Source organism: Notolepis coatsorum (assembly GCF_963971535.1).
Source record: "Notolepis coatsorum genome assembly, chromosome: 3".
NCBI lineage: Eukaryota > Metazoa > Chordata > Actinopteri > Aulopiformes > Paralepididae > Notolepis > Notolepis coatsorum.
Genome location: NC_140167.1, coordinates 5227399 through 5254424, shown reverse-complemented (window position 1 = coordinate 5254424; position 27026 = coordinate 5227399). Strand labels below are relative to the sequence as shown.

Here is a 27026-nt window from a genome sequence, read left to right as displayed (position 1 = left end):
TAAATATAAAGTGTGTTAAAGTGTCTAAAGTGGGTAAAGTGGGTGCTGCAGTGAGTTGTTTGTTTAAAGTGAGTGTGTACGTGTGGATGTGTGTGCTGTGAGTGTAGATGATGGGTTGTTACATAGTGTTATTGTCGTTGAGCTTGAAGTGTCGGAGAGAAGAGTGAATTGATTTAAATCAACATCATTACAATCTGATATCACAGATACTGACATTGATATCTTTCTTTTTGTCCACATAAAGGAACCGGGATGATGTCAGGAAATGTTGAAGATAATCTCAAGTATCTCGTGGACGGCTCCTTCAGCCACAGCCTCGTGGACGCGAGGTTCAGCCTCTTGGAGACCCTGAGCATCGCCGACCAACTCAATGCCATGGCCAACTACAAGATCGAAGCCACGAGTCCTCTGGGCCTGCACGCCTTCATCTTCTACGCGGCCAAATCCACCTCTACCTCGGAGGAAGTCACGGGAGACGGCACCCTGGAAGGATCGGTCGGGATGGGCTCGCAGTACGCCAACGCCTCCTACTCCCATAACTACGCCATCAATCCCCTCGCCAGAGAAGGGAGAGGAGAGTCCAACCTGCGCGTCACCTCGCCACTCATCCAGGCTCACAACATGATCCAGGGAGCCTACGCCAATTCGGAGTTGTCCATTGTGTCCATAACGAATGCGCAGAACGATGCCCTCAAGCACGTGGCGGAGCTGAAGTACAAGGACGCCCAGCTGACCCTGAAGAGCAATTCCGCCGCCGCCGCCCTGGGCACGGCGCTCAGCAACAAGGTCGAGATCGGTCTGTCCCGTCACATGGCCATCGTCAGGGTGGAGTCGCAGGCAGACGACGCCGCGAACAGAGCCTACTCCTTAATCACGGGATCTCTGGATTCGAACGGGCTCAACGTCAACTCCGAAGGCTCCCTCGCCTTCGACGCGGGCCGCGGACTGCACAAGGCCTCCGTGGTGATCGGCGGCCAGGGCCTGGTGGCCAGTGGAACCAACACCATTCAGTGTAGCCCTTTGACGTTCGAGAACATCTTCAACGGCGTCGTAGACGGCAACGGAGCGTCCCTGTCCTGCCATTCCAAAGCGTTGGCTGAGGAAAGTAAAGGAGAGCTGAACATCGACGGTAAATTCACAGCCGCAGAGGCCTCTTGGAACGCCATCCTCAAGGGCTATTCCCACGACGTGAGCACCAGAAACAGCATGAGCCTCGCATGGGACCACAAGGCGTTGACCCTTTCGAGCGACATGATGGGATCGGTGAAGCAGATGAAGGCTGAGAACAGCCACATGTTGACCCTCACTCTGTGGACCTTGGCCCTCGACTCCAAGATGGACAACTTCATCTGTGACGACGCCTACTACAAACACGACATCAAGGTCGGCCTGAAGCCGTTCGTCGCCTCTCTCGACGTGAAGAACGCCCTCAAGTTCTACGACGCCAACTTGAACAACGAAGGCCACCTGGCGCTCGAGCCGCTGAAGATGAACCTGGCCGGAAGTGTGCGCGGGACCTACGGACAACAGCAGGAGCTGAGACACACATATGAACTCATCTACGCCGATCTGGCGGGTGCCATGAAATTCAGCACGGCCGGACATATAATGGACGCCCAGTTGAGCCACAACTGTGAACTCGAATTCGCCGGACTCTCTGCCAAGTCGCTCTGCGAGGCGCGGATCAACTCCAAGCCGCTGCGCTTCGACAGCACCGTTCGCACCATGGCGCTGCCGTTCAGCTTCAGCGTCGACGGCCTCGTCAACAGCGATGGAGAGATGAACCTGTACGGGAAGCACACAGGGCAGTTCTACAGCAAGTTACTCGTCAAGGTCCAACCGCTGGCTCTCGCATACTCTCACGACAGCCGAGCCTCCACCACGCATATGATTGACAACGAGGAAACCGCCACTCATATCGACAATAAGTGGGACGGCCTCCTGACCCCCGGCGAACAGTCGCTGATCTTGAAGACCAAATCTAGTCTGAACGGCCACGCTTACAACCAGGACATCTACGCCTACAACAACCCCGAGAGGGTCGGAGTCGACTTTAACGGTGGGATAATAACGGACATCCTCAGCAAACCGGGACAGAGACGAAGAAGAGAAGATCAAGAATTCAGCGTTGCCGGTTTCCTCAAGTACGACAAGAACAGTCAATGCCACATGGTCGAGCTTCCGTTCGTCGAGAGCCTCCCCGTTGCTTTTGAACTCGTCAAGGATTCTCTCGTGAACGCCTTGGAGTCACTGCAGCAGTTTATCAACCGACTGGACCTCAACGAGGCGATCCGTGGATTTAGGGACAGGTTGGACCACCTGCCAATGCAAGTGAGTGACTTCATGAGAGAACTGGACATGGACAACAAAGTATCAGTGATCAAGGAAAAACTTGCTTATTTGATGAAGGAGTTTGCTGTGACGATCGATGACTTGGAGATTGCTGTGGAAAACCTGAAAGAGGCCTTTGAAAGATTGGCGATTGACTTTGCCTATGACATCAAAAACATCATTGCTAAAGTCAAAGACTTTGTGAAAAGTGGAAACCTGTCTGACGCCATATCAAATGTCCTCTCTGCAATTGGAAATCAGGCCAAGGCCTTTGATGAAAAGTATGAGATCAGGCAATCGCTAGTGAGAGCAATTGATGCCACCGAGGGTGTGATGAAACAGATTGATTTGCAGAAGCTCACAGAAAGCAGTGTCGAATGGTTGAAGGAACTTGATGCTAAATACGACATCTTGAAAAAGATCCAAGAAGAAATCGCTGCTTTGAAACGGATGATTGAGACCTTTGATGTAAAAATGTTTTTCCAAGATATAAAGGATTACATCCTTTCAATTGACATGGGTAAATATGTAGAGCAGCTGTCAACTCAGGTGCCCACTGCAGAGATGGTCAGAGTGATTGATTCTATGAAAGATGTCATCGTCAATTGGATTGAAGAATATGAAATACCCAACAAATTCAATGCAGTGTTTTTCTACATTAGGGATCTCCTTCTCAAATACGATCTAGACAAAAGGTTTGAAATGTTAATGGATAACGTGGTAGTGCTTATCAAGGAATTCAAAATCCAAGAGACTGTGCAATCACTGGTGGATGCCTTGGCACATATTGACTTTGAATTTGTCTATAACAAAATGATGCAGCTTCTGGATACTGTGACAAGTCACCTAAAGAGGATGGACTTCAAGCAAAGCATTGATGAGCTTAATGAACGCATCGCCTCAACCCTGAAGTATATGGAGGATTTCGACTACGGCGCATTTGTCGACGAGGCCAACCAGAAAATCGTTGAACTCACGGACTATATCAATGAGCAGATGAAAGCATATGATATTGTATCAAAACTCGAGGCCATCAGGGAATTCTTCAGGGAGATGCAAACTTCTGTCTTCAAATACATAGAGAAGCTGAGAGACACAAAGGTGGCGGAGGTTGTGAGAAGGTTGATGGACGTCATTAACACCGCAGCCGTCCATGACATCAAGTTGAAGATACAGGAAATGCTCGAGGACATGAGACAAAGAGTCGTCAACACGGATATCCGGCATGAATTGTACAAATACCTCCAAAGGGCAAGTGAATCCTACGGCAATATGGTTGCCTATGTTTCTGTTCAGATCAACCGACTGATAGAGGAGATCCGTAGAGTGACAAAGGATCACGTCATCATCAACCAAATCAATCAGGCTGTGGATGGAGTTTTAGAGGCTCTGAAGACAGCCGAGCTCGAGGTTCCCTCGTTCACCGTGCCTCTCACCGACCTGGTTCTTCCTGCCTTCAAGATCAACCTGAACAAGTTGCAGGAGATCGCCATCCCGGCTCGGATCGCAGTGCCGACGTTCGTCGTCTTGAATTACTACGTCATTCCGGCCTTTACCATCGATTTTGAAGCGATGAAAGCAAACATTATTTCAGTCATTGACCGCATCAGAGAATATGAGATCAAAATACCTGAACCTGAGGAAATCTTTGGAGACCTAAGGGCACTCTACCTGTCTGACCTCCCAGATTTGACCTTCGCCGAAATAACACTTTCGGAAATCAGATTCCCAGCCATCAACCTCCCAAAACTCAACCTGGAGGACTTTGAAATCACAATGCTTCCCATCCCAGAGTTTAAAATGCCTGAGATCCCCAGGGAAGTTTGCGTTCCAGTTTTTGGCAAACTATACGGTGAGTTCAGAGTGAACTCCCCACATTACACACTTGTGTCAATGGGAGCAATTGAGAACTCGACAACTACAGCAAAGAACCCACAGTTTACAGCCACCCTGACCTCTCAGGGCAGGTCAAGCTTCGAGTTCCTTGACTATTCACTGGACGCCACTGCTAAACTAGAAGCCCCCAGAATGAAGAAACTGCTGTTCACAGAGAGCGTGAAGCTCACACACGAGGCCTTATCCATTGATCACGAGGGATCAATGACCATCACCGGTCCTTCTGCCGAGGCTGCTGCCAAGACAACCGCCAAAGCCACCACCCAAATGTACACGGCTGACTTGGTCAACAGTCTTGCACTTACACTGCAGGGTGGAATCTCTGCAACCATGGACACAACCTACAACCATAACGTCAACATCCCGACGGCTGAGACATCTAGCCAAGCGACCATGGCACAGAACGTGGCAGCGAAAATGGAAGTCGGTATGATTTCTTTGACCGCCAGGACAACTGGGAGTGGAAAGTGGTCCATTCAAGACTACTCTGACGAGGGAACACACAAGAGCGATCTGGATTTCACCGTCGATTTCAGCACCGCCAAGTTAACGTTCGGAGGAGAAACCGACTGCAAGGCCTTGAAGATGAAGCAGACGGTGGCCGCAGAGTCTGTCGTCTTGAGCCACATCACCTTCAACGCGAGAGCCGAGACCGAGCTTCCATTCGTCAGGAGCAGCATCATGGTTCTGAACGGAGAGGCTCACCTGGGAGAGTTGAGGGTCGCCCTGAGGGGTTCTCACAACGCAGAGCTGACCGGCAGACTGAGCGGATCCGTCTCCAACTTGTTGGAGTTCTTGGCGCGTCCGTTCGAGATCGTGCTGGACGCTAAGAACAAAGCAAACGCAAAGATCATCTTCCCTTTGACGCTCACTGGCAAGTTGGACCTCCAGCAGGACTACGGCGTGATCCTGAACCCGGAGCAGCAGCGCGCCTGCTGGGTCGCTTTGGCTAGATTCAACCAGTACAAGTACAGTCACGATCTCACCGCGGAGAACAGTGGAAACGACGTGATCGTCCACGCATCGGCCAACGGTGAAGCTAATCTGGAGTTCTTGACCGTTCCCCTCACTATCCCAGCGATGGCTATACCTTACACTGACAAGATGACACCTGAGGTTAGAGATTTCTCTCTTTGGGATGACGCCGGTCTCGGATATCTGATGTCGTCCCCCCAGCAGTCCTTTGACATGAACTTCAAGCTGCACTACCAGAAAAGCCCAAATAAGCACACCTTCGAATTAGATCTTGAACCCATCTACAGTGCAATTAATGATAACGCTAACATCCTCCAGGAGAAATTTGAAGAATGCAGAGACAAAGTAGTCGCACTTTTGAAAGATTCCTACAACCAAGCGAAGATACAATTTGACAAACACAAGATCGACACTTCTAGCCAACCGCCCAGGTTCTTCCGAGTCCCCGGATACAAGATACCCGTCTTCGACATCGAGGTGTCCGCCTTCAGAGCAGAGTTGCCCGCGTTCAGCTATTTCGTTCCCAAGGAGGTCAGCACTCCGAGCTTCAAAGTCCCGGCGATGGGCTTCTCTGTGCCGTCCTACACTCTCGTGCTGCCGTCCCTGCAGTTGCCCGTCATACACGTCCCAGAGACGCTAAGTGAGTTGACCCTGCCCCATTTCACGTTACCCGCCATTCGAAACAGCATCACGATCCCGGCCATGGGTAACATCATTTGTGATTTCTCCTTCAAGTGCAACGTGATAACCCTGGCCGCCAACGCAGGCCTTTACAACGACGCCGACACCGTCGCCCGGTTCGCAGCTTCCTCTGCGTCCGTGTTTGACGTTTTGAATGGGAAAATTGACGCGACCACCAGCTTAGCGACGAAAACTGGGATAAAAGTGGGCACTACTGTATCTCTGGAGCACAAGAACATGGCGGGAAGCCATGACTGTACCGTCAGCCTCTCCAGAAGTGGCATAGAAGCCTCTCTGGCCAATACTGGCAAAATCAACCTGCCCTTCCTTAACCTCGAATTCGATCAGGAACTCATTGGAAACACCCAGACCAAACCGAATATAGGCTCCAAGATTAAGCTGAAATATATGTTTAACATTCCACTGATTGAGGCTGTCGGGACGGGAAACCTTGATCAGAACCTTGGGCTGGAGGCACTCACGTCCCACGTTTCCCTGGAAACCACTACTAAAGGAAAGACGGACATTACAATAATGGACATTTACAATGCTGTCGGAGATCTTGACAACGAGGCCAGCTTCTACCTTAACGCCAACGGCCTGCGTTCGCTGGTGAAGACTGATCTCAACGTAAACATGGATCGCAAACAGGGGACGCGGAAACGAAGAGCGGATGCTAATGTTCTCAAATTCGTCATGAACGAGAATCTCGCTCTCGAGGTCTCTCTGCGGCGTGTGTACGGAACACTGGATTTCACGAGTAGCAACAATGCCAACGTTGCCTCCTTCAATACAAATGGAAATCATGCCGTCAAAGTGACCATAGAATTTGTTCCTCTGATGACCCTAAAGGCTACGGTGGAAGTCGATGCAGCTCAGCCCAGCAGTTTGGGTGACGCTGGCCTGGTTCTGAACATCGACCTTGCGGTCACGTCAGAGAAGCAGACTTTCGCTTGGAGTGACAAGAAGCGGCTGGGCACTCTCATCCAAGATTGTAACGTACTGTTGTCCAACGACGCGGCTGAGATACGCGTCGTGCTGAGGGGGAATCTGGAAGGTCACCTAGCGTTCTTAAAGTCATTCAGACTTCCTGTTTATCAGAGGACCATCTGGGATGTGCTCAAGTTTGACCAGGTCACCAACATGGACAATCTACAGATCTTTACTCTCTCTTCCATTGTTGTATACACAAAGAGCACGGATGGATATAACCTCGTCATACCCTTTACATTCCTTGAGGATGGAGTCAGCTTCCACATCCCAGCGATTACCCTCGCATTGCCCGCTTGGGTGAAAGAAATCCCATCGGCCATAAGGAAAATTGACATGCGACTTGAAAGCATCGATGTCCCGGATCATATCACGCTGCCACCAGTGATCTCAGTTCCAGCCTTCGACGTGCCTTTTACCACCTTGCACGTGGGACCCTTCACACTGGATCCAAATAATCTCAACATCCCTAAAGTGATGACCACCACTGCCTTTGAAATCATGCTGCCAGGCTGGCCAACCATTGCCGTCCCCAGTTACATTATTGACACGGAATACCTCCAGGGTAAAATGTCCTTCCTGTCGTTCAAAATGCCACAGTACGAAATCGCCATTTCCTCTTTCACCCTGCCTAAATCCTTCACGGTCGGCGAGTACACCGTCGACCTGGACGACATCGTGAGTCGCATTTCGAACCTCGAGATACCGACCATTGTCATCCCGGAGCAGACGATGGAGATCCCCGCGATCGCCCTGCACCTGCCCTCCAGCGTGATCGTCCCGGCGTTCGGCGCCCTCGCCGCCACCGTGGAGGTTTCCTCACCGATTTACAGCGTGAAGTCGACCGCCAAGGTGGAAAAGAAGGACTCCAGCCTCGTCTCCTCCCTGAACTCCATCTGCACGTCCACGATGATCTTCCTGGAGTACGACCTCGATGGTAAAAACAGACCTAGATTCTCAATGTGTACAAATTCCTCTTTGAGATGGCATTGAATGCTTTGATGAGATTTTAAATAGACCTGTTCGCTGTATACAAACAAACCGTGTTCGAGCCAATCAGCAATACCAACTGAGTCACATGACTAAGTTGCCCCCTACCTGCGCTAAAAAGGTACGACAGGGCTTTACGTTCCTTTTTTCCCCCTTGATGCGTGCGCACACGGGAGTCTGACGTGGACGGCGAACAGGTCTATTGAATGATTTTGATGGGATTTTTAAATATTGCACGGGATGTAAGGTTTTATTTTCCATGTGTCTTTACAGCTGTGGCGACGCTTGGGTTTGATAACGGAGCGGTGAGCCTAAACGGGATCTGCAAGTTCATTCACAGTGACGTGACTATTGATTGGCAGCATGTCTTTCAACAAAACTTAAGGTAGGTCATACATTGTACATAGGGATGTCCGATATTATCGGCCGATATTGGCATTAAAATGTAATATCGGAAATGATCGGTAGGCCTATTGGTTTAAACAAAATTTAAAAAAAAAATGTGTTCACATTTATTTAACCTTTATTTACCCAGGCACGCAAGTAAGAACAAATTCTTATTTAATTTATTGTAAAAAGTATGCATAATGTTGTGTTAATTCCACGACAAGAGATATGTAATGTTAATTACCTGAAATTATTCTGTTTTTTGGGGGGGGGGGGAACCCTGCATATATCGGTATCGGTTGATATCGGTATCGGAAATTAAGAGTTGGACAATATCGGTATATCGGATATCGAAAAAAAAAAAAGAGCCAATATCGAACATCCCTAATTGTACATAAGGTATTTTTTTCATCATGTGGCGGGGATTGATGTGTGGGCCGTTTGGGGGACTGGCTGTTCCGGGTGGGGGGGGTGGGTTCACATGCTTTCGAGCAACACTGACTGTACTTATTGTACTTATTTTATGCCTATTCTTATGTCTGCACTTTCTACACTGCACTACTTTTATTGTCTTTTATACCTATTCTTATGTCCGCACTTTACGCATTGCTTTTATTCTAGTTTTTTGCCTATGTTCATTTTACGCTATTTGCTATTTGAAGCACTTTGAGCCGCAATCCATGTATGAAAAAAGGTGCTATATAAATAAAGTTGTTATTATCATTAGAAATGTTGTCGTGTCTCGCTCTGGGACCCAGATGCACAAAACGATATTACTATTCTCACATTCTCGTGCCAGCGTAGTTTAACAGACAACACGCTGTATTGGGTAGTTCTTAGTATTATGAAACAAAGCGGGGCTCGCAACTCACTTTTGATGCTCCAAGGTGTTTTAATTGTGACAAGAAAATAGCAGATACACACGACGTTTCGACCCTTCTGGTCTTTTTCAAGTATGAACGCAACAGAAAATTGCATCTTTTTTTATATACAGGAAATGAAATGAATAAATAAATAAATAGTTCTTAGTATAATCAGTGGAGTATATTTCTGATCGTGTCGTTCTTTTCCTCAGGATGAGACGTCAAGCCGCTGCGACCGATGTGTAAGTTTTTTTTGCAAGATTGACTTTGTACAATATGGATGTTAGTCGTGATTTAACAGTAAGGAATTCTAGCTCTCAGCGTTTGACTAATATTGTATGGGATTGCCCCCCCCCCCCCCCCCCTCTATTTTTCAGCGTGTCCCGTCACACCCTGAACGTGGACGTCACCAGCCAGACGTTCGCCGACGTCAGCTTCCGCTTCGCCTCCCGCAGGGACGGCATGACGGCCTCCGTGTCGTCCCCGTCCGCGGGCTTCCTGGGACTCTATCTCCAGCGGAGGTCCCCGACGCAGCTGTACGGGAAGCTGTTCAGTCGCTACCTGGTACGACACGCTCGGATTCTATTTGATTTGATTTAACATTTAAAAAAATACAAGATTCCAGAAAAACTTCAAGGATGCTACACAAAAAAAAGTCAAGACTTATTTCTAGGGATGTCCGATATTATCGGCCGATATTGGCATTCAAATGTGATATCGGAAAATATCGGTATCTGTTTTCAAAAAAAGAAATACATTTTTATTTATTTTTATTTATTTATTTTACATTTCTATAACCTTTATTTACCCAGGCAAGCAAGTAAGAACTAATTCTGATTTTATTTATTGTCAAAAGTATGCATAATGTTATGTTAATTCCACAACAAGACATATGTAATGTTAATTACCTGAAATTATTCAGTTATTTGGGGGGGGGGGGGGGGGAACCCTGCATATATCGCTATCGGTTGATATTGGTTGATATCAGTATCGGAAATTAAGAGTTGGACAATATCGGTATATCGGTATCGGTAAAAAAGCCAATATCGAGCATCCCTACTTATTTCCATTGTGGTCCTTGGTCTCAGACAGACAAGCGATACAAAACATGACCACACATAACAATTTGACAAACTACATAGACATGAACATTTTAATGTAGCCACAGACAACATTTTTTAAATCTAGTTTTTGACATTGTCGAGGAGCCATGATTTGACTTTTTTCTTAAAATTGTGTCGGCGGCTACTGATGCATTTTAGCTGTGAAGGTAGCAAATTCCAATTTGTGGCTCCCCAGAATTTAAAAGAACATTTGCCCATAATTTGTTTTGACCCTTGGAATACACAGGTCGTCAATGCTGGCTCTGGTGTTATGGGCATGTCCCTGGATTGATTTTGTTATGCGACTGGCGGCAGCAACCAAACTAAAGAAATTCAAAATGTAAACGTGGATTAACGGGGGTTTATACAGCATTCTGGGGGAATACTCTTTCCTGATTGGCCAGCAGGTGTGCATTAAAACCTGTTAAATAAGCGCATAGTTCGGCTCAGGTTTAATCACCGTTCTAAATTCATCCACTACCCGACCTGTAACCATAGCAACATTAAGGAGAAGGGCCGTCGAAGCTTTACTCATCATCAACCTGTAACCATAGCAACATTAAAGAGAAGGGCCTAAAGGAACACACCAACATTATACGAAACGCATTCGCCGTCTTCTCCAGAGTCAGACAAAGAAGATTGATACCAATTTCCTCTCTTATGCGTTCAGTAGAAAGCTATCCAGCTGCAAGCTAGCCTAGCTTAGCACGAATGAATGAATGGAAACGGATACGGGACCACTAGCCTATCCTAGCCCTACAGCCAGATCGCTTTCTATTGAAAGCAAAGAGAGGAAATTCGTATCTATCTTCTTGTCGGACTCTGGAGAAGATGGTGTGGGGCATTTCCCATAATGTTGGTGTGTTCCTTTAACGCACACCTACTAGTTGATTATCCCTTACTTATATAGGGAGGTGTAGTGGTGACGTCATTACCGTTTTAATTGATTTGCTATCTGTACAGTACGTGAACTCGACGTGACTGCAAATGAGGGAAAAAACCTCTGTTGCTTTTCGAGTACAAATGAAGGTTTGAAATGAAATTAAATGAAATGACGGCTTTTAAAGTATTCTAAAACCCTCATCCCTCCCTACACCCTATCTCTTCCTCCTATAGTCCACTCCGGAGAAGGACACTGACATCCTGACCGTCAAATCCACCCTGAGGAACGCGGAGAAGCTGAGCCTGCAGACCGCCTGGAACCTGGACGTCCTCCACGACATCACCGAGGGGGCCAAGGAGAGGCTGCCCGCCGTCACCGACGCCGTGCTCAAGTGCGTCAACAAGTACCACGTGGCCCACTTCGGCTTCGACCTGAACCGCGCCGGCATGAAGCTGAAGAACTCCGTCTCCAACGGCATCGAGAGGCTCTACCACGAGGTGCCCGCGTCCTTCACCGCCGTGCAGGGTTCCCTGGAGCAGCTCGGCGAGCGAGCTGGCGAGATGTACGGCGACGCCGCCGACAGCGCGCTGGCCCGACGCATCCGGGACGCGGGAGACCGGTATGCCCGCGACTCCCGAGATCTCCTGAAGCGCGTCGAGCGGAACATCTCCGCGCTCCTGCAGGCGGTCATGAGCTACCTGAGCGACACCACGTTCACGCTGCCGCCCGGCCTCGGCGACGAGAAGCTGACGGGACGGGAGATCTACCGGCGGGTCCACGGCTCCGTGTCCGCCGCCGCCGACCGGGCGGTCCGATGGTGGGCCGGCGTGGCGGAGGCCGTGCGCGACGCCGCCGCCGGCTTCGTCCGGGGGGTGGAGTTCGCCGTGCCCGGCACCGGCATCGTGGTCAGCGGCAACGGGATCCTGGAGAACCTGGCGTCCGCTCTGCGCGCCGCCGAGGAGCGTCTGCTGGAGGCGGTCGGCGCCCTGGAGAGCATGAGCCTGGAGATGCTGTTCAAGAAGCTCGGCGAGCTCCTGCAGTGGTGCGTGGAGAAGGCGGAGGTGCGCATCGCTTCCCTGAGGGCCCACAACGCCGAGCTCGCCGCTCAGATCGACGGCGTCTACGCGGACGCCCAGAACACCCTGCGGTCCACCCGGGATCAGCTGGACGAGGCGAAGAGAAGCGTGGCGGAGTACAAGGATCGCGCCAAGATGATGGTGCAAGAGATATACAACGCCGCGACGATGGACCGCGTCAACAACGACCTCATGGACGTCATCGGCTCCGCCCAGTATCACCTCTTCAGAGTCCTCACCGACGGCATAGAGTTCATGAAGATGGTTTCTCAGAGCACGGCGCCGTACGTCAGAGTGAGCAGTAAAAAGGCGGACGTTGATGTTCCCCTCCCCTTCTTTTGGAAGTCTTTCAGTGAATGGCCAACACAGTTCAGGCCATGATAATAATATTAATAATAATAATAATAATATAATAGTAAACTTTATTTGTATAGCACCTTTCATACAATAATTGCGGCCCAAAGTGCTTCGCAGCAGTAAAAATAGATATAAAATGAGCATAACATAGACGCAAAAAGCAATGCAGAGAGTGAGAAGAAGGGTAAATGCAATGCAGGTCATAACAATATAAATAGTAACTCAATATTCGTCCCCATTAAGATGGTTATGAAACACTTTGAAGTTACTTCATCTGTCCGACGTTTTGATTGATTATCCTGTCATTAATTTAGTTCCATCGTGTATCACCCTGTTTGTTTTGTTTTTGCATTTCTTGTATTTTGTTAATCCTGGCTACAGTCATCCATAGTGTTTTGTTAATCAGTCATCCATAGTATTTTGTTAATCCTGTTCTACAGTCATCCATAGTATTTTGTTAATCCTGTTCTACAGTCATCCATAGTATTTTGTTAATCCTGTTCTACAGTCATCCATAGTATTTTGTTAATCCTGGCTACAGTCATCCATAGTATTTTGCGCTGCGCTTGTGTCGTTATGAATCTTTATGTTCAACAGACTATAACTTTAAAATATACTCGTCAGTATAAATCCAGTAATGATTAGGGTTTCTCTCATTGTAATGCTAATTATACCACTAGTTCAGACCACGTGTGTTACATTCCAACAAGTGCCAACGTGTCCTGATAATGCTATGAATCGTAAGCTAGCGACACTGTTAGTGCCACTGCCACAGCCGTCCATCTTACAGAGAAGAAGGCATGAAATAGGTTTTTCCGTGGTTGAACTGTGGTATAATAGCAATAACATGCTTGAGGTTGTGTATCACAGTACTGCACTACCTCATTGCTGTGCGTTAAAATGTTGTTTTAAAGGTGTCATACTACCTGTATTATGTTTGAGTTATTCTATTGTTTGCAAAATTTTGGATAAAATTGTCAATTTTTTGTTTTTATTTTATTTTATTTTGAACAGACAAAAAAAGTAACACACCTACAGGTTACAGTAGTTGGAGTAGTTATTTTTTTTCCCCACAAAATAAATCACCCCCCCCCCCCCCCCCCCCCTTTCCCCTCACTCACCCCGCTCGGATAAAAAAAAGAAAAAAATAATCTGTCTGTTCAGATGTCAGTTCTGTTCTTACTTCATTTCTTAATTAATTTCACTTCAAGTTGCTTCTTGGAGATGATGATGATGATGATGATGATGATGTTGATGTTAAATGAGACAATAAATACTTTTGTTTTGTACTGGAGTTTGTTGTTATCGTTGTTTATTGTTGACCACTGCTGTCAACACCACCATTCCAGTGTCAGGCTCCTCATTCACTTCCATTCACCAAGTCCTGAATATCATACTTCTGAAGTGTAAACAAGCTACTGCTGTGAATATTTCAACAAATATTCTGAGTATTTCAAAAATAACAGTTCTGAGTCAAAGGTACTTGTTCGTTTTTTGGCATTTGATTTACTAACATTTTAGAGTATAAAAAGCAGACCTGGTAAATTTGTTGTAGGTTTGACTGCTCTGTGTATCTTTGACCTGCATGGAATGTTGGGGAGTGGTTACCATGGTTACCTGCTGCCTTGATGGAGGAAGGATTCTAAACATTCTGTGAGAAGTTGATAGTTGATCAAACTACACCTCAACTGAGAAATAGTTCTTCTGATAGTACCGCTAATTAGAAAATGACAACATTAGCTCAACATTAGCTCAGAAGTATGATACTGTGTGTAGACTTGGTCTGACACCTGGGAGGAATGGTGGTGTTGACCAGATTCAAGAGGTTTATTCGTCACATACATACACAACGAGACATGTAGTGAAATGAAGGTGGCCATGCCTGCCTTGATTGTGCAAAAAATACAAATAATAATAGAATAAGATAGAATAGATAATAAAATAGACATGATAAAACTACTAAGATAAAATACAATACTAAGCTTATGAAGGTAATGAGTCCTATATACTGTACTGTAACTATACAATATACAGTTATACTATATATATAACTATACTATACAAAAACATACAATTGTGTTTTTTAAAGTGACCTTTTCTTTTGTGTTTTAAGCTACGTGTATAGTATGTTTGTGTGTGAGAGAGTGCAGGATGTGTGGTGTGTGTGTGTTCAAGATTCAATATTCAAGAGACAGCAGAGCAGACAGTGTTGTAGACGAGTCAGTAAATCTCGAGTCCCCAGTGTTTGAGTCCGAGTCCAAGTCAGAGTCACCAAAGAAGAGCCCGAGTCGAGTCCCCATTACCCTAGTCCAAGTCCGAGTCCAAGTCATCAAGGTTGTGTCCACTCCACTCTCAAAGAGCTGATGTACAAAAAAAAAAAAAAAAGGTCTACATTAAACATAAATTACTTTGTGACACAATAGCCAAACAAATGCACTAGCCGTCAATATATTATTGTCACATACAAAAGGTTGATAATTATGATGTAAAATGCTTTACAAATGTGTCAGTTAACCCATAACTGTGTATCTGAACCGCGTTGTTGTGAATCCAACCCGTTCAGCATGTGCATTTAGTACAGGTCCCGGTAGGAGGGAGTAATAAAGGCGTTTCCAAATAAATTATATTTATTTATAATACACAGGGGAATGAAACCCACGACGAAATTGTCACGATGGAAAGGGAGAACAAAACGGGAATATACAATAATATGAACAAACAAGGTACAAGGTAACCCTCTAACCAATAGACTCCGTGTGCGCGCGCATCAAGGCGGCAAAAAGGAACATAATCCTGGTCAACGGGGCGGACTAAAATATATTTGCATTTGTTAGCCATGCTAGCTATCTAAAAACAATCAATCCATGCCAAAGCTAGATATGTAAAAGGTGAAAGACTCGCACTCACAGCACATGCTGATTTTGGAAAAAATTGGGCACTCAGCAGACTCTACAGGAAGGGGCGGGCACTCAGCAGACTCTACAGGAAGGGGCGGGCACTCAGCAGACTCTACAGGAAGGGGCGGGCACTCAGCAGACTCTACAGGAAGGGGCGGGCACTCAGCAGACTCTACAGGAAGGGGCGGGCACTCAGCAGACTCTACAGGAAGGGGCGGGCACTCAGCAGACTCTACAGGAAGGGGCGGGCACTCAGCAGACTCTACAGGAAGGGGCGGGCACTCAGCAGACTCTACAGGAAGGGGTGGGCGGTACCTGAGAAAGGGGAAACAGAAGAGGGAATTATTATGAGGTGACACTACACCATATAAAACAACTTACCCATACTAACCTGATGTTTACATGGTGTGACATTGATTGATTGATTGATTGATTGATTGATTGATTGATTGACGCCAACATGGCCTGCGTTTTCACTGTTATGCAGACGATACTCAGCTCTACCTCTCCACCAAGACTATCACTCCAGCCACTCTCTCCACCCTCAGCACCTGCCTCACAGACATCAAAACATGGATGCAAAATAACTTTCTTAAACTAAACTGCAATAAATCAGAAATCATCATTATCGGTCCAAAATCCCTCACCAGCCACACCTAGGATTTCACCCTAAATATTGATGGTACCATTGTCACCCCCTCCACTCACGTCCGTAACCTTGGCATCATCCTGGACTCCACCCTTTCTTTCCTCCGCCATGTGAACCACATAACCAAATCGGCCTTCAACCACCTCCGGAACATTGCTCGTCTCCGCCCCTCCCTATCACTCTCCGCTGCTGAAACACTGGTTCATGCATTCATATCATCAAGACTAGATTACTGCAACAGCATCCTCTACGGCTCACCAAACACTATCCTCAATAAACTCCAATATGTCCAAAACTCTGCTGCCCGCATGCTCACCTCCACCCGTCGCTCTGATCACATCACCCCTGTCCTCCACGACCTCCACTGGCTTCCAATCAAATACAGGATAAATTTTAAAATACTACTCATCACATTTAAAGCCCTCAACAACCTTGCCCCTCCCTACCTGTCCGACCTCCTCCACCGTCACACGCCCACCCGTCGCCTTAGGTCTGCAGATGCCAACCTACTGACACCTCCCACGACCAGGCTCCGGACCTGGGGCGACAGGGCCTTTGCTGCTGCTGCCCCCTCCCTCTGGAATGCCCTCCCCAGCCATATCCGTGATGCAAACACCCTGACATCTTTTAAATCAGCCCTCAAAACTCACCTTTTCAATCTTGCTTTTGACCTCTAATTCTGTCGGTGTTATTTTATTTTTGTCATGTATTATTTTTGTTCTGTTTTTTGTTTTGCCATAGTTTGTCTCTCCTGCCCATGTAAAGCGTCTTTGAGCACCTGGAAAAGCGCTATATAAAATAGATGTATTATTATTGATGTTTTTAATTTTTGTGTCTTACATACAGATGAATGCCCAGCCCATATGGGCTTACAAGACACATAAACAATAAGTAAATATAGTATACTTGACAATAAGTATATAGACCAAGATGGCCACAAAAAAAGAAAACAGCATGTGGTAGTTCTACACCCTCCGCAGAACGACAGTAGGGCAGCATGTGGTAGTCTATACCCTCCGCAGACCGACAGTAGGGCAGCATGTGGTAGTCTATACCCTCCGCAGACCGACAGTAGGGCAGCATGTGGTAGTCTATACCCTCCGCAGACCGACAGTAGGGCAGCATGTGGTAGTCTATACCCTCCGCAGAACGACAGTAGGGCAGCATGTGGTAGTCTACACCCTCCCCAGACTGACAGTAGGGCAGCATGTGGTATTCTACACCCTCCCCAGACCGACAGTAGGGCAGCATGTGGTACAGTCTACACCCTCCCCAGACTGACAGTAGGGCAGCATGTGGTAGTCTACACCCTCCCCAGACCGACAGTAGGGCAGCATGTGGTAGTCTACACCCTCCCCAGACCGACAGTAGGGCAGCATGTGGTAGTATACACCCTCCCCAGACTGACAGTAGGGCAGCATGTGGTAGTTCTACACCCTCCCCAGACCGACAGTAGGGCAGCATGTGGTAGTATACACCCTCCCCAGACTGACAGTAGGGCAGCATGTGGTAGTTCTACACCCTCCCCAGACCGACAGTAGGGCAGCATGTGGTAGTCTACACCCTCCCCAGACTGACAGTAGGGCAGCATGTGGTAGTCTACACCCTCCCCAGACTGACAGTAGGGCAGCATGTGGTAGTCTACACCCTCCAGACAGTAGGGCAGCATGTGGTAGTCTACACCCTCCCCAGACTGACAGTAGGGCAGCATGTGGTAGTCTACACCCTCCCCAGACCGACAGTAGGGCAGCATGTGGTAGTCTACACCCTCCCCAGACCGACAGTAGGGCAGCATGTGGTAGTCTACACCCTCCCCAGACCGACAGTAGGGCAGCATGTGGTAGTATACACCTCTCCAGACCGACAGTAGGGCAGCATGTGGTAGTCTACACCCTCCCCAGACCGACAGTAGGGCACCATGTGGTAGTCTACACCCTCCCCAGACTGACAGTAGGGCAGCATGTGGTAGTCTACACCCTCCCCAGACTGACAGTAGGGCACCCATGGTAGTCTACACCCCTTGTTGGGGGTGACAGTGGCTCAGGAGGTAGAGCAGTAGCTCTGGTAATCAGAAGGTTCCTGGTTCAATTCCCGCCCCTCCCAGGCAGCACGTCGAAGCATGTGGTAGTCTACACCCTCCCCAGACCGACAGTAGGGCAGCATGTGGTAGTCTACACCCTCCCCAGACCGACAGTAGGGCAGCATGTGGTAGTATACACCTCTCCAGACCGACAGTAGGGCAGCATGTGGTAGTCTACACCCTCCCCAGACCGACAGTAGGGCAGCATGTGGTAGTCTACACCCTCCCCAGACCGACAGTAGGGCACCATGTGGTAGTCTACACCCTCCCCAGACTGACAGTAGGGCAGCATGTGGTAGTCTACACCCTCCCCAGACTGACAGTAGGGCACCCATGGTAGTCTACACCCCTTGTTGGGGGTGACAGTGGCTCAGGAGGTAGAGCAGTAGCTCTGGTAATCAGAAGGTTCCTGGTTCAATTCCCGCCCCTCCCAGGCAGCACGTCGAAGTGTCCTTGAGCAAGACACTTAACCCCTAATTGCTCCCGATGGGCAGGTTGGCACCTTGCATGGTCGCCTCCGCCGTCGGTGTGTGACTGTGAGTGAATGTGTGAGTGATTGATTGATTGATTGAAAATGTTATTAACAGATTGCAGAATGGGTACAATACAGTACGGCTCAATACACACAATTGTTAAGGGGATGCAGACCAGAGAAATGCTTTCGTCTTGTTTACATCAGGGTCCCCCATTTTCAATTCATCAATGGTGGGTAAAATGTGAGTAACAAATTGTAAAGCGCTTTGGATAAAAGCGCTATATAAAAAAGCAGCCATTTACCATTTACCATTTACACACACACACTTTTTTTCCTACTCTGTATTGTATATTGTATATTGTATGTATATTGAACACTTTTGTTTACACTTGTTACATACTTTTTACTTCTATTTTTTACTTATCTATTTTATTTTTTATCTAGCACACTCTCAGGAGCAGAACAGGAAAAAGCATTTCATATAAAAGTATTCTGTATTTTTGTCTGACAACTAATAAAGAAACTTGAACTTGAAACTTGAACACACACACACACGCACGCACGCACACGCACAAACACACACACGCACACACACCATTTGTATTTCCCCAACCTAGAGGCTCTGGACCAACCCCCCGGAACGTAGGCGTAGCCACCAGCTGAGCTCACGCCTATTGGTCCGTCCACATTACGCCGGCCGTGCAGCCAACCAATGGTACGCGAGCAGGCTCTTGGAAGCAGGAAGTAGACCCGCCCCCTGCATCCGAGCTGCTGTCACTGTGTACAGTAAGTACGAGCATCTTCAACTTCAATTAAATAATAATAAACAACACTTAGCTTTGGTACGTACTGTCGACGAAAAGTTTGCATTTCAGATGATCCGGCTGTCAGTCAGTCACGCTGCTCTCGACGTGTGTTTATGTTTAGTCAAAGTTAGCTAGTAGGCTAACTGTATCTATCTCAGCTACTAGCTTGACCTTTGAGTTTCTATGTGTTCCTGGTCTACAAACAAACAGCTACCCAGAGATATATACAGTGTTCGTCGGTATTTTGGATATCTTTCCTCCTGAGGGAGTGTGTCTTAACTAATCTATCATTTTGCACAAGCGTGCACGCACGCACGCACACACGCACGCACACTGATGATGAATTGAAAATGGGGGACCCTGATGTAAACAAGATGAAAGTCTTTCTCTGGTCTGCATCCCCTTAACAATTGTGTGTATTGAGCCGTACTGTATTGTACCCATTCTGCAATCTGTTAATAAAAATTAATCAATCAAAACACACACACACACTTTGTACAGTTGGACGTGGTTGAACCTCACCTTACCTTTGGACTTTACTGATCAAGTGAACTCTATCTTGACACAGTACAAGTACAAACAGCTACCCAGAGATATACAGTGTTCGGTGTGGTGGGGTAGGAGGGGGGGGGGGGGGTAGGAGGGGTGGGTGCATGGGGAACACTGTACAACTGTACAAGCAAAACTGTACATTGGAATATTGACAACCATACTTGGTCATTTACTGTACATTGGAGGGGGTTGGGTTAGGACATTTACAAGGGCCAGTTTCTAATTGCAGTCTCCCGTAGGTGTTCTTTGAGCACCACAGCGACGTCAGATCAAGCTACAGGCAAAGAGGATGCATGCTATATCTGACACTGGTGAGCAGCAACGTGATGATGATGAACTGTACATTGACACTATAACAAAACAGCATGCAAAAACACAGACAAAGAACAAGCCTTTGCAGAATTACAAATTGGAAAACAGAGGCACAAGCTAAAATTCAAAATTGACACAGGTGCCCGCAGGCGGCTAATGTAATACCAGCCAACACATTCCATTAGCTATTATTGGAAATGTAGTATTAAGCCCGCAAGCCAGCAAGCTCGAAAGTCTTTCTCTGGTCTGCATCCCCTTAACAATTGTTTGTATTGAGCCGTACTGTATTGTACCCATTCTGCAATCTGTTAATAATGTTTTCAATCAATCAATCAATCAATGATCTCGGATAGGAATGGGTCTGAGGGGGCTAGAAGATGCAGAGTGTAGGGGTCTTGAGGGAGTGTAGTTAGAGGCCATTGACCGGAGGTAGGAGGGAGCGGTTCCCTTTGCCACACGATATGCCAGGTCGAGGACCTTGAAGCGGGTTTGTGCGGTGATGGGGAGCCAGTGCAGGTCCCTAAGGAGTGGGGTGACGTGGGCTGACTTGGTAGATTGGAGATCAGGCGGGCCGCTGCGTTGAGTTGAAGAGGCTTGGTGGTGGTGGTGGCCGGTAAACCAGCTAGCAGTGCGTTGCAGTAGTCGAGGCGGGAGATGACTGTTGATTGGACGAGGAGTTGGGTGGCTTCTTTAGTCAGGAAGGGGCGGATCCTTCTGACGTTGCTCAGGAGGAATCTGCAGGTTCTGGTTGCAAGGATTTAAGTTCCATAAAATTATGTTGATGAAAAGATAGCAATACCTCGTCTTATAGAGACTGCAGTGCCTACCTACCTTATCATTTCTTTGAGCTGTAATTAACACAAGTACAAGGATTCATGGTCTCAGATGACATCACTGGCGGCCATATTCAAACTCATTTACTCTCAATAACTGTCAAACTACCTAAAGGGATAGTTCAGATGTTTACTTCTTATATATATTCTTATTATACTTAATATATAATAAACACTGTTTGTTAGGACTATCTGACTCTTAATAATAAACACTGTTAGGACTATCTGACTCTTAATAATAAACACTGTTAGGACTATCTGACTCTTAATAATAAACACTGTTAGGACTATCTGACTCTTAATAATAAACACTGTTAGGACTATCTGACTCTTAATAATAATAATAATTAATAAACACTGTTAGGACTATCTGACTCTTAATAATAAACACTGTTAGGACTATCTGACTCTTAATAATAAACACTGTTAGGACTATCTGACTCTTAATAATAAACACTGTTAGGACTGTCTGACTCTTAATAATAAACACTGTTGGGACTATCTGACTCTTAATAATAATAATAATTAGTGCTGTCAGGCGATTAAAATTTTTAATCTAATTAATTACAGGTTTTGTAATTAATTAATCTAATTAATCGCATTTTAATCGCATATTTATATTTCATATTCATATAAATATTTAAAATTCAAGGACATTACATTATTGTAGCAGGTGACTGATCAATTAAATACACCAAGAAGAATGCTTTAGAAATCAATTTTATTAAATAAATAAAATAAATAAAATGAAAACATACCTCTCAATAAGGTAACATTTGTTGCTGATACAGCTAACAGTTTACACTAAGCTACAGTATCCTCAAATCAGGGTCTACTGCAGGGTCTACTGCAGGATCTAGTGCAGGGTCTACTACAGGGTCTACTGTATGCATGACATCTATTCCTCAGCTTGTTTACATTGTCTGAGTGTAAGGCTGCCCTCTTCTTTTGGACTATGTGACCTGCAAGTGAAGAATGCTTTAGAAATCAATTCTATTAAATTGAATAAATAAATAAATAAAATGAATGAAAACATACCTCTCAATAAGGTAACATTTGTTGCCGATACAGCCAATAACAGTTTACACTAAGCTACAGTATCCTCAAAAATCAGGGTCTAGTGCAGGGTTTACTACAGGGTCTACTGTATGCATGACATCTATTCCTTGAGCCAATTGCTAAGACAAACAAGCTTCAGCTTGTTTACATTGTCTGTGTGTAAGGCTGCCCTCTTCTTTTGGACTATGTGACCTGCAAGTGAAGAATGCTTTAGAAATCAATTTTATTAAATTGAATAAAATAAAATGAATGAAAACATACCTCTCAATAAGGTAACATTTGTTGCTGATACAGCCAATAACAGTTTACACTAAGCTACAGTATCCTCAAAAATCAAAACAGCCCACAGCAAGCTAGTGTCTGGGGGCATGACTACAGGGTCTAGTACAGTGTCTACTACAGTGTCTGGGGGCATGACTACAGGGTCTAGTACAGTGTCTACTACAGTGTCTGGGGGCATGACTACAGGGTCTAGTACAGTGTCTACTACAGTGTCGGGGGTCTTTATCCATGGAATAATCAAAGTATACAAAGCATAATCCGTGCCTGGGAAGGCGGGCTGTCGTCGGCAGAATAATCCGGTATACAGGTCCACTCGCTCGTCGGCTCTGGGGCTCCTCGGGTGCAGCTTCACGTGGGGTCAACCACCCTGGATAAGCAGCCAGTTCTCTGCCCGAAACGATGGGGTACTGACTACGGTAGTATTCTCACCGCACGAAGCACTATATATTAACAGACTATTATTAGCTTAATAGACTACGTCCAACTCGACGATATAGTGCCAAATATGACTATTCAAATATTAATATACTGACTACAGGGTCTAGTACAGTGTCTACTACAGTGTCTGGGGGCATGACTACAGGGTCTACTACAGTGTCTGGGGGCATGACTACAGGGTCTAGTACAGTGTCTGGGGGCATGACTACAGGGTCTAGTACAGTGTCTGGGGGCATGACTACAGGGTCTAGGGGCATGACTACAGGGTCTAGTACAGTGTCTACTACAGTGTCTGGGGGCATGACTACAGGGTCTAGTACAGTGTCTACTACAGTGTCTGGGGGCATGACTACAGGGTCTAGTACAGTGTCTACTACAGTGTCTGGGGGCATGACTACAGGGTCTAGTACAGTGTCTACTACAGTGTCTGGGGGCATGACTACAGGGTCTAGTACAGTGTCTGGGGGCATGACTACAGGGTCTACTACAGTGTCTGGGGGCATGACTACAGGGTCTAGTACAGTGTCTGGGGGCATGACTACAGGGTCTAGTACAGTGTCTGGGGGCATGACTACAGGGTCTAGTACAGTGTCTGGGGGCATGACTACAGGGTCTAGTACAGTGTCTGGGGGCATGACTACAGGGTCTAGTACAGTGTCTGGGGGCATGACTACAGGGTCTACTACAGTGTCTGGGGGCATGACTACAGTGTCTACTACAGTGTCTGGGGGCATGACTACAGTGTCTACTACAGTGTCTGGGGGCATGACTACAGTGTCTACTACAGTGTCTGGGGGCATGACTACAGGGTCTAGTACAGTGTCTGGGGGCATGGTCTACTACAGTGTCTGGGAGCATGACTACAGGGTCTGGGGGCATGACTACAGGGTCTAGTACAGTGTCTGGGGGCATGGTCTACTACAGTGTCTGGGGGCATGACTACAGGGTCTACTACAGTGTCTGGGGGCATGACTACAGGGTCTAGTACAGTGTCTGGGGGCATGGTCTACTACAGTGTCTGGGGGCATGACTACAGGGTCTGGGGGCATGACTACAGGGTCTAGTACAGTGTCTGGGGGCATGACTACAGGGTCTAGTACAGTGTCTGGGGGCATGGTCTACTACAGTGTCTGGGGGCATGACTACAGGGTCTACTACAGTGTCTGGGGGCATGACTACAGGGTCTACTACAGTGTCTGGGGGCATGACTACAGGGTCTACTACAGTTTCTGGGGGCATGACTACAGGGTCTACTACAGGGTCTGGGGCATGACTTTTCTGGACACTTTTGTATCACAAACAGTACTGCATTTGCAAATCTGATATGTCATAAATGTATAGATGTAGCAGTACTGTCTATCTGTATGTCATGTATGTCATATATGTTATGATGAATTGAAAATGGGGGACCCTGGTGGAAACAAGACGAAAGTCTTTCTCTGGTCTGCATCCCCTTAACAATTGTATGTATTGAGATGTACTGTACTGTACCCATTCTGCAATCTGTTAATAAACTTTTCAATCAATCAATCAAAGGGTCTAGTGCAGGGTCTAGTGCAGGGTCTACTGTATGCATGACAAATCTATTCCTTGAGCCAATTGCTAAGACAAACAAGCTTGTTTACATTGTCTGAGAGTAAGGCTGCCCTCTTCTTTTGGACTATGTGACCTGCAAGTGAAAATAGCCTCTCACATGGCACAGAGGTAGCAGGAGTAGCCAGATATTTGCGAGCAAGAGGAGACAGCTGTCCATAGGCTTTTGCGTGAGCTGCCCACCACTCCAGTGGACAGTCATTCATTCCGATGCTGGGCTCAGCTTTGTAGAGGTCTAATTGTCTTGACAGTACCCTGACTTCATCTGAATCAGAGTCTGAAGACAGCAGGAGGAGGGTCCTCTTCGCTGGTGGCTCGTCCTCTGTGGCTTGTGGAGCAGCTTTGTCTGCTTCTGGTCCTGGCAGCATCTCTTTAAGCCAGGTCCACACCTAATAAGAGGGACAATTAATTAGTTGCATAGGACTTTTCATGACAGCCTAAGGACTTAACACTGGTCTTCTCATTCACACACACACCTCATCCCTCTCGTCCTTTGGTACGCTCTTCAAGTCCTTGAATCGCGGGTCGAGGGCTGTAGCCAGCTTCAGCCATCTGTTGTTGAGGGTCGCTTTGCGTGCGTCCAGGTCCTTCGTGAAGCTGGCCTTGAACTTTACCATGTAGCCCGGATCCTCCTCGTTGAGGTCCATGATGCGGTTTAGGTGGCAGAGTGCGGGGAGCACCACAGAGCATGAGACGTAGGTTTCCCCTCCAAGGAGCTCAGTCACATACCTGCAGTGAAACAAGAGAGCGAGAGAGAAAGAGGTGAAGGTGTGTGTATGAGAGGGAGATAGGTGTGTGTATGGGGGAGAGAGGGGGGGTGAGGTGTGTGTATGGGAGAGAGATAGGTGTGTGTATGGGGGAGAGAGGGGGGGGGGTGAGGTGTGTGTATGGGAGAGAGAGGGGTGAGGTGTGTGTATGGGGGAGAGAGGGGGGGGGTGAGGTGTGTGTATGGGAGAGAGATATGTGTGTGTATGGGGGAGAGAGGGGGGGGTGAGGTGTGTGTATGGGAGAGATAGGTGTGTGTATGGGGGAGAGAGGGGGGGGGTGAGGTGTGTGTATGGGAGAGAGATAGGTGTGTGTATGGGGGAGAGAGGGGGGGTGAGGTGTGTGTATGGGAGAGATAGGTGTGTGTATGGGGGAGAGAGGGGGGGGTGAGGTGTGTGTATGGGAGAGAGATAGGTGTGTGTATGGGGGAGATTGGGGGGTGAGGTGTGTGTATGGGAGAGAGAGAGTGGGGTGTGAGGTGTGTGTATGGGGGAGAGAGAGAGAGGAGGGGGGTGTATGGGGGGAGAGAGAGAGGGAGAGACACTTACCTGCAGGGCTCAAGTACAAGCTCCAGCTTCTTCAGTTTGTCACACTCTGTGGGGGTCAGCATGGACAGCTTGTGGTTCTGTTGGGCCAAAGTGGCAGTCACAGCCTCCTGGTTCCTCAGGTACCGTGAGATCATGGCCAGTGTCGAATTCCACCTTCCAATTCAATAAAATAACTATTAGTCCCACTGGGGGTTGTTAATGCAGCATGATGCAATTGTACAGAATACAAAGAAATAAACACACACACACACTAAATTTACCCTAAGCATACAACAGGTAGTTAAACAGTCTCACCTTGTGGATACATCTTGTATCATGGGCTCTTTTGCTTGTCCGAGGGCAGTCTGCTGCTGCTGCAGTTCTTCTGTACTGGCAGGGCTGTGCTTGAAGTGGCCTACAATCTTGCGGCACTTTGCCAGGGTGGTGTCAAGGCTTCTGTCCTCAAGGGAGACTGTGATGGTTCTTTGCAGCACGTGTGCAGCACATGGCATGTGCTGGAACGGCATATAGCGCGCTGCTGCTATCATATTACGGGCGGAATCAGTCCCAATAGATGTGACTTTATCTTTTATATTCCACTCCTCTATTACGGTGTTGAACTGTTCAGCACACGCATCGGCGAAATGGCGGCCCACAGTTTTGGTCACCGTTAATGCAAATGATTGCAGTTTCCACTCAGTATCGATCAAGTGCACTGTGACACCCAAATAATTATGATTGCCCACCGACGTCCAGTGATCACCCGTTAGGGCCATTGGGCCAGCCCGTGCCAACACTTCTTCCCTCGCCTCCCTCTCTGTGTCATACATGTTGTGGATCCTTTTCATCACTGTAGCTCTCGAGGGTAGCTTGTAATTTGGGTCAGACGACGCTATTCGAAATGACTCCGCTAAACCCTTATCTTCCACTATAGCTATTGGCCTACAATATTTTGCTATCCACTTCGCGACGCTGTTGGTTAGTTTGTCTGTGGTGGATTTACTCAACCGTTTGCCTAACGGTAATTCTCCAAGAGTGGTTTGACGAAGCGTGCGAGTTGCTCTGGAGCTAACGTTAGCTACACTGGAGCTGCTCGAACAACTTGCCTGGACATGTTTAGCGTTCATGTGATACGTTAGACTAGAGCAGCTTCGGTGATACGCAAATTCTTTTTGACATAAGCTACATATTACAATGGTCTTGTTTACTGTCCCATCTATATTCTT

At 47.2% G+C, this 27026-nt stretch overlaps 2 protein-coding genes across 3 annotated transcripts in view; both read left to right on the top strand.

The window, feature by feature from the left end:
* Positions 1 to 12556, top strand: part of apoba (apolipoprotein Ba) — a gene marked incomplete at both ends in the record, with an annotated part of 44720 nt that extends 32164 nt beyond the window's left edge. Inside the window, 4 exons of the mRNA XM_084310349.1 lie at positions 245 to 7810; positions 8137 to 8248; positions 9491 to 9677; positions 11333 to 12556. Coding sequence (XP_084166475.1) covers positions 245 to 7810; positions 8137 to 8248; positions 9491 to 9677; positions 11333 to 12556 — 9089 coding nt within the window. The remainder of the gene's footprint in view (positions 1 to 244; positions 7811 to 8136; positions 8249 to 9490; positions 9678 to 11332) is intronic.
* Positions 12557 to 19382: 6826 nt separating this feature from the next.
* The window catches only part of ldah (lipid droplet associated hydrolase), a 58209-nt gene continuing 50565 nt past the window's right edge, over positions 19383 to 27026 (top strand). Inside the window, exon 1 of one of the 2 annotated variants that reach the window (XM_084309442.1) lies at positions 19383 to 19419. The gene's annotated coding sequence lies outside the window, so the exon portion shown is untranslated. The remainder of the gene's footprint in view (positions 19420 to 27026) is intronic. The other variant, XM_084309443.1, reaches the window with a different exon arrangement.